The sequence below is a fragment of the Vidua chalybeata genome, chromosome Z, assembly GCF_026979565.1.
Source record: "Vidua chalybeata isolate OUT-0048 chromosome Z, bVidCha1 merged haplotype, whole genome shotgun sequence".
Classification (NCBI taxonomy): Eukaryota; Metazoa; Chordata; class Aves; order Passeriformes; family Viduidae; genus Vidua; species Vidua chalybeata.
Genome location: NC_071570.1, coordinates 17,428,129 through 17,442,983, shown reverse-complemented (window position 1 = coordinate 17,442,983; position 14,855 = coordinate 17,428,129). Strand labels below are relative to the sequence as shown.

Below are 14,855 nucleotides of genomic sequence, written 5' to 3'. Positions count from 1 at the left end.
TGGTTGGATATTTGATTCCAACTCTCTCATTAAGGATGAAAATATTCTACTTGAAATATGTTTTATCAGATGATGTATAAGTTAAAGCTAACCCAGAGTGGGCCACTAGTCAAAGCAGGAAAGTATGTTATATGAATCAGGCAAAGAATAACCTTTTTTAGATGACCACATATTTTCAGTCCTCTTCATTTTTTTCAAGACATTACCATTCATGTTTGCTAAAGTAAAAGCAAAATATTCTTTCCATTCTTTCTTTACTTTCTTTCTTTCATTCCCGCTCTTCTGGGTATTTTATTTCTCATCTTTTCCTTCATCTTTGGGATCCCAATGTTTCTTTTTTTTTTTTTATTCCTTAACCCTGTACCTTCCTTTGGAATAGTGCCTCTGACACCTATCTCCCACCTATGATTAGAAGTAATCAGAGCATTAATGTTGATGTGGTAGACAGTTAATTTCAAAGATTAGCAATAACTTATTGAGATAATTGATATTGCATATGCATTCTTTATCGACAGATTTCATTTATTTTCAAAAACAGATTAGAATTTTAATAACAACAAGCTTACTGGTCTTATAAGGAAAACAATTTTCAGAATCTGGGTATATTTTTATAGGAACAAAATAAGCAAAATAAGAAGATGAATCACTGGTGATGAAGTGACTCTTTACATTGTAATTTGACTTCTAAAATTAATAACACAGTGATCTGGACAGTCTGGGTTGATGGAAAAAGGCCAGTGGTATGATGTTCAAGACCTAGTGCTGTGTCGTGCACTTGGGTCACAACAACCCCAAGTGGCACAACAGGCTGGGGGCAAAGTGGCTGGAAAGCTGCCCAATGGGTAAAGGACATGGTGACAGTGGCTGGACATGAGCCAGCAGTGCCCAGGTGGCCAAGAAGTCCAGTGGCATCCTGGCCTGTACCAGCAATAGTGTGGTCAGCAGGACCAGGGCAGGGATTGTCCTCCTGTACTTGGCACTTGTGAGGCTACACCTCCAATCCTGTGTTCAATTTTGGGTCCTTTTTGACAGGAAGGACATTGAGAGACTGAAGCATGTCCAGAAACAGGCAATGGAGATGACAAAGAGTCTGAAGCATAAGTCTCGTGAGGAAAGGGTTAGGGTAGCTGAGTGTATTTAGCCTGGAGAAAAGGAGTTTCAGTCTTATCTCTTCTCCAAGATAAGAGGAAATGGCCTTGAGTTTTGCCAGGGAAAGTTTAGATTTGATATTAGGAAAAATTCATCACAGAAAAAGTTGAGAAACATTGGAACCAGCTGCCAAGGGACGTGGTTGAGTCACCATCCCTGGAAGTACTTAAAAGACATCTCTGGATGATGCACTTAGGGACTTGGTTTAGTGGTGGACTTGGCAGTGCTGGATTAAAAGTTGGACTAGATGATTTTATAGATATTTTCTAACTTAAACAATTCTATAATTTTATAATTTTTATAATTATATTTTCTGACCACAAGTTTTTAAAATCACAAGTAGATGCTATTATTTCAAAGTAAAATAAAAGAACAGATCTCCTTTCTGGAAATAACTTGTGGAGCCTTCCCGTTGCTACAATAACTTTAATTATTTGAACAGTTTTTGCCAATCTTGAGTTGAAACATTTTTATGAAGTATGACCAATTTCAAGAACATTTTTATTTGTAAGATAATGATTTTTTGAAAAAGAATACATGTCTGTAACAGAGCTTTTTCTTTGGGGGAATATGCATGTTTCTTCCTCAGACACCCCTGAGGATTCTTCATTGTTATGACTCAATAATATAAGAATAAAATCAGTGGGTGTATCTCTCAATGTTATCCACAAGATGGGAAGCTAACTATAAATTTTAAAACCCTGCTTCTGTAAAACTATTCCTTTTATGGGATGTTCTTTTTTTTTCTTGTGTTCTTTTTTTAAAAAAAACCTAAACATTTACAGCAGAGGATCTCAAAGCAACTGGAAGAATTAGGTGCCCTCTATTTCACTACTAGAGGCAAGAATTTGATATCAAAGAAAGCATCTATTATATTTAGGTGCATATAGTTTGGATTCAGGGACTCTTAATTCTTCCCATTACCCACTTCATAGAAATTCCCATTTCCCCCTGTAAATTAATTAGATAATCTTCTTCTGGTCAGCCCATTATAATTGCCCTAGCTTTACAGAAGCTCTGATCTCAGTTCCTAGCTGGCAGGGAGGATTACCTCCTCCAAATAAGCAATACCAATTCACTTGGGAAAGGTAGGCAAATCTGTGCTTCATTCTCCCCCTGGATACTAAAATGTCATGTTACTCACTAGCCCTTTGAACTTCTCAGCTAGAATAAGTAGAGCATAACTATGGCACCTGGCTGTACGGAAGGATGAATAGAAGAAATAGTCATCATGAAAGCAGCAGAACATGGACTTTCTTCTTTGTAAAATGTAGTAATTGCAGCTCTTGTAAGTAATAATGGTCCACTTATAAGTACTGTGCTTATCTTAGTGAGGAAATACTATATCCTTTGTTCCTCATTATAGTATATTATAGTATCTTATATAGTATCCATCTCTGAGATGGATAGCATAAACAGATACTGTTTACTTTTTTGGAACATAAATCAGAATCTCATAAATAATTTGTGGTAGTTGCATTTGCTTAATTCACACTAGTGTGTTCGCCGTTGTCAAATAGTAAAGTATTCTTACTTAGTCATTTTGATAAAGCATAACATTCTCTCAAATTGAATGGCCGTCCAAATAAGTTGTGAAATGCTGGTAATGGAAAAATCTACTAGATTTCCAGAGATAATATAGTCCCTATTCCTGGTTGTTAAAAACCTTTATGGATATTTCACCCGTAGTGGAATTCTTTAGAGTCAGTCTGATGAAACAATAATGTTTTGACATGTTCCAAAACCCTCCCTCATATTTCACTGGTTTCCAAAACTTTAAATTTATGTTATACCCAAAAAAGTTCTTTGACTTGAAATACCAAAGAAAAAAATGGAAGTGAGAACTTGAAGAATGTGGATTTGTTTTCATTATTTCTAAAATCTATAAAAATGTTGTAATTGTACCTAGGACGTTTTGATAGCAATTGCTTAGTCAACCACTGATGAAACAATCTCTTTCTCAGGTAGCTTGTATATATATATATATATATATATATATATATATATATTTCTAAAAAAAATAGATACAAAGTTAGTTTAAATTATTTTGAATGCATGTGCATATTGGAGTTTGCTGGCCGAAGTACTTATAAATAATTTTTTTCTGTCCTTTTCAAGAAGTTTTAACCTCTATCTTCTTATGATAGAGCAGTAAAAATGCTGGACAAACATTATCTGTGTCATAAAGTAAAAATGCAATTTTTTAAATGTTTTAAACTGTCTTATAAACAGTAGATGTAAATAATGTAAATGTAGATGTAATATATGTAAATAACAATATAGAAACTTCTTCCACAACAGAATTTAATGTAAATGGAAATTATTTATAACCGTACTGACATTCTTTAAATGCATGTCAGTGTTCTCATTAATGGCAAGGCTGTCTGGTTAGAACAAGTGTAGTAGTGGAAGACAGAGAACCATTAACTGGCTTTTAAATCTTCCAGTGATATTTTTCTGGATATTAGGATCATGTCTATGAAAGGATTAAAATTTTGCATTTCCTAATATCATGTTTTCCTTCTAGGTTTTTGGAGACCAAAATCAAGGAGCAGTTTTCCTACGTGAATTTACATTGATTCGGAGAGAAAGTCTTCATGATGATTTCCTATCTGATTTGCTGAATAACCACAAAACAGAAGACCCGGTAGGAATCTTCTATTTTTCCAAAACATTTTATAAGAAATTGTTGCAAGAATTGCTTTGGATAGGTCTTTCATTCTGCTTCATTAATCTATGGGAAGTAATGAAACTAGATTTTTTAACATAAAAATGTTAGCCTAAAAATATTGTAATTTTCATTTAAAGTAAAGACTTGTTCATAGGAAGGGTTCATGGGTGTCAATGCATGTGAGTTTTCATTATTGAAAAACAAACTTTTTCACACAGATTGATCTTTTGCTTTCTAATGGTAATTTTTCTTATTCAGAATTTTGGCAGTCTAAATTGTTACCATTGTTTGCTTTGTACATGCAAAGGGAGATTTTTTTTTATTAAATATGAATGAGTAAAGCTAAATGTATAGATTATATAAAAAATATAAAATGCTTTGAAAGGGATAATTTTATTAAAGGTACCAAGAAATCTAATAACCAGGGAAAACAGTTTTATGAAAAATATTTTTTCACTCTCTTCTGTATATGCTTGGCAAGGTATTTATTTCTGATCTGAAAGATTCCATGTTGTCTAGCAGCTGATATTTTTGAAGAAAAGAATGTAGAAGTAACTTGGTAGTCATACTTAATCGGGTTTAATATGAAATGAAACAAACCAGATGATTTTAAACTGCAGCAAGTTTTCTCTACTAAGATGATTAAGGGACAAGATAGACTATCTGTCTTACAAGGAAAGTCTGAGGGAGCTGAGTCTGTTCAGTCTTAAGAAGAGACAATGGAGAGGGTACCTCATTAATATATACAAGTATCTAAAGGGACAATGTCAGTGGATGGATCCAGGCTCTGCTAGGAGGTGCCAAGCAACAGCACAAGAGGCAATGGGCACAAAATGATGCACAGGGAGGCCCACATGAACATGACAAGTAACTTCTTTACTGTGCAGTGACTGACCACTGGAACAGATTGCCCAGAGAGGTTATAGAGCATCCCTCCCTGGAGATATTCAAGAGCCATCTGGAAACAAACCTGTGCAATGTGCTCTGGGATGACCCTGCTTAAGCAGAGAGGTTGGACCCATATAACTCACTTTGACTTTCAGTCTCAACTCTTCTTTAATTTTGTAAACTTTTAGGTCTGATATTTTCAAGGGCTGATACAGCTTGATGTCTAACAGATTATGGTTTAACAGAAGCAGTGGTGCATTAGCATCTGATATAACCAGGAACTGGTGATGAATTTAGGGATTAAATACTTTATAGAATTAAGTATTTATTTACTCTGGAGGATAGAGTGATTCTAGAAATTTGTATTGGCACAGACATGCTTAGCCCCTTTTTAATCAAGTTTTACCTTTCTTAGGTTATCTTTCTTCATGCATGAGGGAATGTTATCCAATTATCACCAGTGGGAGTATGTAGAGCTAGGGCTTCAGAAGAATGGAGTGGATGTATTTTGATAAGTCTTACTGCTCAGGTCAAAGAAACCAGTTAATAAAAGTAGTGAAGGTATTAAACAATCTACTGTGTTTTTGCTAACCTATCTGCTCTCAGGCAAGTTGTCCTTTTTGCTTTACTACTGCTAAAAGAAATTTCAGATCAGTCAAAATCAATACTTTATTCTACCATTTCGGGTAATTTTACAGCAGATCAGGATTTTATCAAGCAACTGCTTTGCTGCTGGAATGCCTGTAATTGTTCTTTAAAACCATTTATTTTCTGTGCTCCAGAGAAAAAAATGCCACTCTGTTACAATTCTGTCAGTACTGGTACCAGTACTTGTGACTTTTGATTTGTTGTTTTTCTGAGTTGTGCTGGTTGTATGCATGTTTATAAGTGTTTTGTGTTCACACAAGAAGAAAGTACTCTGCAAAATATTCATAGATTTCACTTTCAGTGCAGTGCTCTTTTTTCTTGAATTACTTTTACAGTTCCGGTGACATTCCTGTGATCTTCTTTCTGTGCAGTTTTGAGTGCTTGAGCACATATATACTGAATAGTGCCCAGAAAATATGACTTTGCAATCTACATTTACATATGACTTAAAGAACTTTACCAACCTTATCTCTCTGTGATACCATTTTCTACCACTGAAGCACATAATGTTTTCTCTGCATGACTCATTTGGTCAGCAAAAGGTGGTATGGAAGAACTTGAAATAACTTTTCAGCATTTTGCCCGAATTATTATAAACGTATGTGACCAGTTCATTGTAAGCTATGTAGTCTATTTCAAAGACAAGTACTAGTTTCAACCAGGGCTTTTCTTTAGCACTTATTCCAAATTTCTGCTTCATACATACTAGTGAATTGGTTTTCCAAAATCCCTGTAGCATATACAGGGCATTGTTCCTATTTTATGGGTGTAGATTCAAAGGATCATAGATAGACATTAAGGTCAAAAGCATCTGCTTTTCTTGAGTGCTTGAGACACAAGGATCCATTTTTTTCAATTTACCTCACGTGACACAGCACTAAGGTGAGGGGGGAACTATTGACCTCAAATGCAGTCCTGACTGCTCAGCATCTTTGTCAAGCTAAAGACAACAGGTAAGGCATCTACAAATTATGTAGATTAAGGTACGTGATTAAGGTATCCAACAAAATGCCACAAGTGACTCAACTGGAGTGATACAAAAAGTGTTATAGAAGCAGATATAGAGTATAGTTTTCCCACAAAGCACAAACTGTATTTCAGGATCAATCATTCCCAATTCATAGGACCAATAATTTCTTTCCTGTAATTTCAAGTGAGAAAATGGTGTATCTAATGAGAAAACCAGTGTAAAACTGTTTTTCTAGCAAATAAAATGCAAACAACCTTCTTCTATAATAGTTCCCCAATAAAGCTCCCACTCTGGTTCCTTTTAGAAGCCCTGTGACTTACATAAGGTAGGGTTATTTGTTTGCATCTTTTCAAAACTGGTGTGCACACGGAGAGCTACAGTGAGTGCTGGACAGCTAGTGATATAGGAATTATGAAATAATCTTAATTATCATTTTAAAAGTCTTTAAACATTGTATTTTCAGTTGATGAAGACATGAACTGACTTGATGCTTTCTGAGAAAATTCGGGCTGGTGATTTATATTTTTAAGATATTTTCTCAAGTATGCATCTTTACTCATCTAAAAAAGACCATGTTCCCACTATTTTTGTGGGTAGCTGAGAGCATCCAAAATTATTAATTCACTTCTGATGTTGAAAAATAATATCCCTGTAACTCCACAACTGTTTGGGCAAAGATACATACTTCCTAGGCACCAGGTAAGTCTTTGATAGTATGACAGAATGGCCACAATCAGTGAGTAGACTTACACAGCTTTCTGTGCCTATGCATTAAAAACTTTTGGCAAGGATACTATAGTAATAGCCTTATGATTCTCAGCAAAAGTTGGAGAGATGAAAAGAGCTCCTATTTTCCAGTAACCAGTTACTAAAGTAAAGATGCTTAGCAAGAAAATACACTACCTGCTTATAAGACAGTTTTAAGCAATTATTTGCAAGATTGTGTTAATAAGTACAGGTCAGTCAAAATATCTTGGTTTATGATATTCAGTCCAATGAAAAATAGGCTTCCTGTGTAAAGGCTTTATCTTGGTCATTGAAATGACTCACAGAAATATGTTCCTTATCTTTCAGTTATATTTCCAACCTTGGAGAAAACATAGCCATATTTTCTTACTTTCCATTTCAATATAAAGGGAAAGGGATCTAAGCTAATTGGTGTAGCTCCATCATCATTTTTGTCAGGGAGAAAATGACTAGAAGCCAGAGAGGGTTATATTTTTATATTTTTCTGTCTTGTTCAAAGTCAATAGCTGAGAATACACTAACAAAATTATTCAAAGGAAGCCTCTGATTTACATTTCACAATTCCTAACTTATAGTGTTTTCCTACTTCTGGAAAAATATTGAAAATAATTTAAGAACCTGGAGAAAATAATTTAAAATATAATGGATTTAGACATAAAACTTAAGGTTCAGGAAATTCCTAGTTTAAAGAATGTGTCAAGGATTATACTCCTACATTTTTGGGGAAGTTCCTATTTATGTGTTCCTGCAATTTCAGGGATGATACTTTTGGGTACTCAGGAATTCTCTATAAACTCTATAAAAAGTATATGTTCTACTGAGCAATTTTTTAAAACCTCAGATTAAATCCAAAGTTTTCTGTGCTGAGGTCTGATTCTGACATGAAGTTATTGATTAGAAATTCTCTGCATCATTATGAAGTAAGAAGAAAAGCAAGCCCTGTAAAACATGAAGAAAACCTAGATGTAGATCCAAACTTTTTTTCCCAGATAATTCTGATATTTAGAATTTAATGCTTGTGCATTTTAGATGGAAGGGTTAATTTTCAGAATATAAATATCCTGAACATTTTATTTATTCTATTTTTAAGCCATACTTTTTTCTCCTTTGTACTCAGAATTATTTATGTGTAAGAGTGCATTGTACTCTACATATATTATGTGTAACAATAGAAGATCCTCAGCCTGTTGATTAAGGAATTTCCAAGCTTCTCATCTAAAAATCACATATCTCTAAATAGCTATAAAATGATGCTGCAGAATCCAGATTTGAGGTCTTCGTGGATGGGAAATCACCAGACCACAGGAATTACAGGTACTGCCCCCTGCAGCTGCTGACATGACAAATCAAGAAAAATATTTGGATGATAGTTCTCTGACTAGCCTTACGTTGTATTTGCTATTTGTAGGTAAAAGATCTATGGTGCAAGTTGTGACAGTCTTATATATGCTACTGCCAATCCAATTACTTGAAAATCATTATTTTGTCCTGGAAAAACTATAATATTGATGTAAATATTTTGGAGTATAAAGTAGAGCTGTCTGTATTTTTTCTTGCTCCCAGAGACCAGGAATTATGTAAGATTATTTGTTATTTTCTCTGGAAAACAATCTCCTCAGAGAGATCCAAATCACAAGTGTTTTGGAATGCTTCTCAGTTTATACTTTTAATAGTTGCTCTTTTTTTCCTCCAGACGAAATTGCCTTAAGATAAGTTTTCTCTTGAAATTTCACCTGCTTTTAAAAGGGGAAGTATTAATCATGTTCAGAGACCTATGGATCACCTAACACAAAAGTTAGGATGGACCACTAGCATTTGCCACTTTCCTTATATCTAAAGGTCTACCAGTACTCAGATACCAAAAGATCTGAATACACACACCATCTTTCTGACTGCTTCTTGATAATAATATTTACATCCATTTAAAAATAGAAACATGTCCTAACTGTTCCTATATTTTTCTTTTAGAAAGCAAATCAATACAGCAGTACTCATTTAAAAAAAAATTCAAAAATTACATTCCAAAGCATGGAGTCCATGTCCTACAGCTGCCAAAACTGTCCCATGACCGAATCAAGTGCTGGTGTTGAGATGGGAGAAAAAGAAGCCATTTTTGGAAAGATGGAGTTGTAAGCCTTGCCCACATTAGGAAGATGAAAAATTGTAATGCAACCAAGCCATTGTTTGCATAATGATTTAGAACACTGTTTGGTCTACCGCAGTAATTAACAGTTAAATTTATGCATATCTGTTCCAGATAACTCTCTTCTACAACTGAAATCCTAGAATCTAACAGATAAGTAGCTTTTCTGTTTGCCTCACTGAAGTACTTGAACCTCTTTTTTCATTGCACTGTTTCCACTCTATCTGAGCTTAATTGAAAAAGCTAGTAGCTTTTTTTGCACTAGTACAATATATAAATGCTCTGTGTATGTGGAAGTCTCATGTCTGTCATTTCAATAGAATTATTTTGAAACATAGTGCAAATAGTTCAAGAAGAAAATTAGTTTAGAATAGTTATTACAATCAAAGTACATGTAAGTCTAGCTTTTCAAAGTAAACACTCAACATCACTGTCTTATAACACGTTACTTCATCAAAATAAGCAATTTCTCTTTCTTACATAATTGGCAAAATTTATATAAGGGATTCTCTGGAATTTGTTAATTAAGAACAACAAGTGAAGGTTGTTATAGGTTGACAAGGAAGTGATTTTTCTCGGGAAGTTGTAGTCAGGCCGATCAGTGGTCAGATTTGAATATTGACACCTGGTGTGACCACTGAAGACATGGACACGCCTCTGAGAACACAGGGGGTTAAAAGCAGAGAACGCCCAGGGGAAGTCTCTCTTTTGTTCTGCTCAGTGAAGAGTTCAGACCTTCCCTGCCCAGCCACAGGCTGGGTTTGGGAGGGGAAGCCATGCAGCCTGGAAGAGGTAGGCTGGAGCCCTGGACAGAGAAAGGGGGTGAAGAGACTGGAAATGGGCCAGCCCCTGCAGGACAGAAAGGGTGGAGAAACACTGAGATGTCCCGGGCAACCTACCCGGAGAAAGAGAGCCTGTGCCACCTGGAGATTTGATATCATGTGCCAGCAGTACACCAGCAGAGGAGAAAGAGAAGGGAGTGGGGGAAGGTGCCCAGCCGTGGGAGTTCTGGGCAGCCTGCTGTGAGATTTCAGCCGTCATGAGAGCAGTGGAAGTTGAGGCTTTAACCCCTTCTTGGACAAAGAAAACTTTGCGAAACACTAATCCTCCTTGATCTGAAAGAGAAGAGGGATGGCCTGGGGCCTGAGATGTCGGAAGAAGATGGGAAAGAATCCTACGTGGGAGGAGATGATGGAGTGGCTTTTGGCTGGACTTTTTCTTGTGTAGCCATAGGCTGAACCAATTTTCCTGTAACACAGAGACTGCATTTAGGGGGTTGTGATGGCTTGAGACAAGAGAGTGACAGGAGTGAGAGTGACCTGCTTCAGTGACTGCCAGTGCAGGAGTGAGAGTGACCTGCTGCAGTGATGCCATGTGCAGGAGTGCAGTGAACAGAGAAAAGTTGAGGAGGGTGTGATGGTGCCCTCAGTCTTCAGGGAAGAAGAAGATACCTGTTTTCGAGACCCTCGGCCCCAGGGGAGGAGAAAATGGGTGGGACTGTTGTCCCAAAATGAGAAATTGTTTTTTGGGACTTGGCAAAGCATCCTTAAAAGGAACCCTGTGAGCAGTCTCGGTCCATGCACAGTGGTGAGAGCACTGTACATGGAAGGAGGATGTTACAATGGCAGATTTTCTCTGGCCAGTGCCATGTGTGACATGGAAACACAAGAGGTTTCAACTGTATTTCCTGTGGAAGACTATGGTCTTCCACTAAGACAAGAGAGACTCCTCTCTCCCCTGATGGACTGAGAATTGATTATCTGAGGGGTGGTAACTCGATCAAGGGTCCAACGTTTTGTCTCACTGTGCTTTGGTGGAAATTGGGAGGGAGGAGGAGGAATGTTTTGGAAGATTTCATTCTGAATCTTGTATGTTTCTTTTATTATAGTGTAGGTTAATAAAGTTTATTTTTTTCTTTATTTCTAAGCTTGAGCCTGCTCTGCTCTGTTTCTAGTCACATCTCACAGTAGTCATTTGAGAAAAATATATTTTCATGGGTGCACTGGCGCTGCAGCAGTGCTAACCCATGACAAAGGGTAAGCATCAAGCAGATGAGAGTATTACAAAAGCTCTCTAGCAAGAAGGGCAGGATACTACCTGAGATATTCCAAACTTCCTCTTCTACCTGAGATCATGAATTTCACCTTGAGTTGTTCTACAGAAGGCAAAGTGTAAAGAGCTATAATTTTTTAACAATTGACGATGATGATATGAGTGGCACATTTAAATGTTTTGTAGGAAAGTACTCCTTTTTATTGAACTTAGACTACTACATCCTTGACTAAGAATGCCTTTTTCTACAGCTGCGCAAATCTTTGTGATTTTCTGCATTATAAATATTAACTGGTCATGCTAGTAAAAAATGTGATTTTATTGCTTTAGGTGTTTGCAAATTTACCATTCCTCATACTTCCATAATTCTGTGTTAGGGCTGGTATATCTTTAATGTTGTGTTAGTTTTTTTTCTTTGTGAATACATAATATATATGCCATATATGGGATATGTCATGTGAATATACGATGTTTGCAAAACAAGTGTCAGCAGTCCAAAGTAATGTAGACTTCTTGGCAAATGCTCACTAATCAATTGTTTGAAACAGACTAGAGGAACAACTTAGATATTATTCTTTCAACTTTGCTTTTTCAGTAGTTACAAAGAGTCTTACATACTATGGCCTGAGGTATCTTTAGGATCACAGGCTTTTCAAGAGTGCTTCTCTTGCTTTCAAGGTGTACAGAGCTTTCTTAGCTGCACTGAATACAGACAGAGTTTGCAATCAATGCTGCATCTTGCAGTTCTAGAGACTCTGCCTGCTGTCCTCCACCCCTGGTTAAAGCCTCTCAGCATCACTATAAATGAAAGGACAGTACTCATTCACTAGGGCCCAGGCTGCCTCCTGAGATTGATGGTTGGACAGTCCAACCTAGGGAGCTTCAACTGTCTAAGGGATTTAACACACCGAAGGGATTAGAGGATGTTAGAAAGGCTTAAGCTTCTTCCTCTTTGGGTCACACTAAATCATCCAAGAGTATTATTCCTAGAAAATGTATACTACTGAAAAATCACTGTCTGGGTTCAGAGTCTAAATTTAGTTTTGGACCTAAAAGTAAGTCTGTATGCCTGTGTATTTCCTAACTGTCATGTAGGCCATAGTCTGATCTGATTTATTAAGTTGCTTCTGGTCTAGGACACTGACAAAAGGCTTTGGAAACTTCTGCCTCTGAACTGTGCAGTAATTACAGTGTCAGAGAAATGTACTGATGATTATAGAGTTTACACCAATGATCAGAAGGCTTGGATTCTAACGTTTTCATTGCCAGTGCCAGAAAATATTTTTCTCTTTCTCTAGGTCTCCTGTCTTTTTCTTTAAATTTGTTTGTTTTATTATTTAATTACTTAAATATTTATTTATTGAGGCTATTAATGTGATTCTGTGATTCTCATCTCATGGTTGCCATAAAGTGATGATATTAAAGAACATACAGTTTTATAAATGGCTTTGTACAAGCATACCTATAGACAAAGCTCATATATTTCCATGCTTATCTAAAGAAATCAAGTGGGTTTGCAGACCTGAATAAACCCAGGTCAGAATCAAATGCTTACTTGCTGAACTGTATTGTCATGTTTACTCTGCTTCTAGTATCTATATTTAGAATTGTAAATACTTGAATACCTAAGAATGGATAACGACAAATCAGAATAAATCCTGAGTTTCTTGTCCTCCGTTGCAGTATCAATAAGCACAACATGGTTTCAATAAAAAATTGCCACACACTGCAATTTTTATATCTTAGTGAATGTGTTTAATTTGTTGGCATTTTTGATTAATATTGTATAATTTTTGTACTAAATTATTATTTGAAACCTACAGTGAAGTCAGCTTCATTTTTGTTCTGTGGTTTCCATGGCTTCTCTTCCTTGTAGCTTTCAGATTAGCAGTGCAGGCCTGAATCCAAATAGGTTGGCTGTACTCCAGTGGAACGTATAACAAGATGTTTGTCTGATCATATCACATTTTTTGCAGACTTTTGGAGAAGCAAGATCGTTTGTAGAGTCTGCACAGCAAGTTAATCAGAAAAAATCTGTTACGGGATTTACAGGACATAAAATACCCAACCTTGAAATGATAATCCAATGTGGCTTTTTTTTTTTTGCTACACAGAGGCTGTTATTAGAGTGCGCTTTCAGAATAAATGAATTAATTTTTTGTCTAACTTTGTACAATCTTTTATGCTTATGACATCCAAAAAGTCTTATTAATTTATCATTCTACAGAGAGATTGCTGTTTGAATGGGAAGTTTATTTCTGCTCCATATTGGTTTTCGCTCTGTGTAATCCTTACTTGACCTCCTTCAGTAGCAATGTTTCTTCCTTCTTCCCTCTTCCTTTGCTAGATTACTGTGAGCTCTGAAACAATTTTCTTTTCTGAATGTGAATGTACTGTGATAGGTATTAATTATAATTCGTGTTTATGATGAAGATAGGGATGGATTTGCACTAGAATCGAAGCATAGTGAGGTTTGAACAAAAATGAAGGGTGAGGTGTTATCCTTCAAGGAATCAATTTTTTCAGTGTAGTACCTGCCCCTAAAAAAATTCTTTTTTGTGCAGGGATGAGTTTTCCCTGTGCTGTCATGTATCACACAAAGAGATCTGCTGACCATTCTCCATGCATTGACTTCAGTTTTCAGATGCTGTGTACCTTTCCCGCTGTGCAGCTTCTGGTCTAGGATGGGCTAAGAATTTTATTGAGAATTCATGGCTAACAAAAGATGGATTAAATGTGTACTCAGGGTTAGTTCCTTCACTTGCTGCTAAAAATTCTAGATACAGTTTTCTATATGCTGAAAATTTTTACTTCTTTCCCATCTTGTGGAATAAAAAATCTGTTGCATTTTTGTATGGCAAGAAAGATGTACTGTTATTCCTGCATGCATTGCATCAATTCTGTATGATTTAAACTGGAATTGTGAAAAAAGAGGTTGTAGATTCAATTATATATATGAGTCTAAACCGATCAAATATATATTTTTTTAAATATATAAAGAAATGTGCCTAAGGACCTGTGAGGGATATTGGGCAATATACTCTTATTTAGAAATCACACGATTGCTGTATAGTTAAGTGGAATTCACAGTGTTTGGAATATGTGTGCATGATTTTTTTCTCCTTTTGGTTTTAACATACAGATAAGAAAAATAAATGTACTTGCAGCTGTATTTTATCACATCCACATTTTGAGATACTGCTGAGAATTCCCACTATTACTATATACAGACATAGCTCAGTCATTTAGTTTCCTTCAGTGGCTGTGTGTTTAAATGTCCATGAGAAAATGCAAAATGATAGCCAAAATATTATATTTTTTAATATATATATTATATAACATATATAACACACACACACACACACACACACACACACATATATATATATATATATATATATATATATGTATGTATGTTTTTATTATATCATTTTTATCAGTCTTGGCATAAGAATGGAAGAAAAATCACTTCAGTATGCCTCACAGCCTCTCCTCGCAGGGCAAAGGCTCCATCCCCACTGCCTTGGTGCTTCTTCTCACCTCCAGCCAGCTTGTAGATGTCTTCCCTGCATACAGGGTGGTATTCC

General features: G+C 36.0%; 1 protein-coding gene across 1 annotated transcript in view; it reads left to right on the top strand.

The window, feature by feature from the left end:
- ADAMTSL1 (ADAMTS like 1) overlaps positions 1 to 14,855 on the top strand; it is a 402,694-nt gene that overhangs the window by 92,153 nt on the left and 295,686 nt on the right. Inside the window, exon 2 of the mRNA XM_053932922.1 lies at positions 3,677 to 3,796. Coding sequence (XP_053788897.1) covers positions 3,677 to 3,796 — 120 coding nt within the window. The remainder of the gene's footprint in view (positions 1 to 3,676; positions 3,797 to 14,855) is intronic.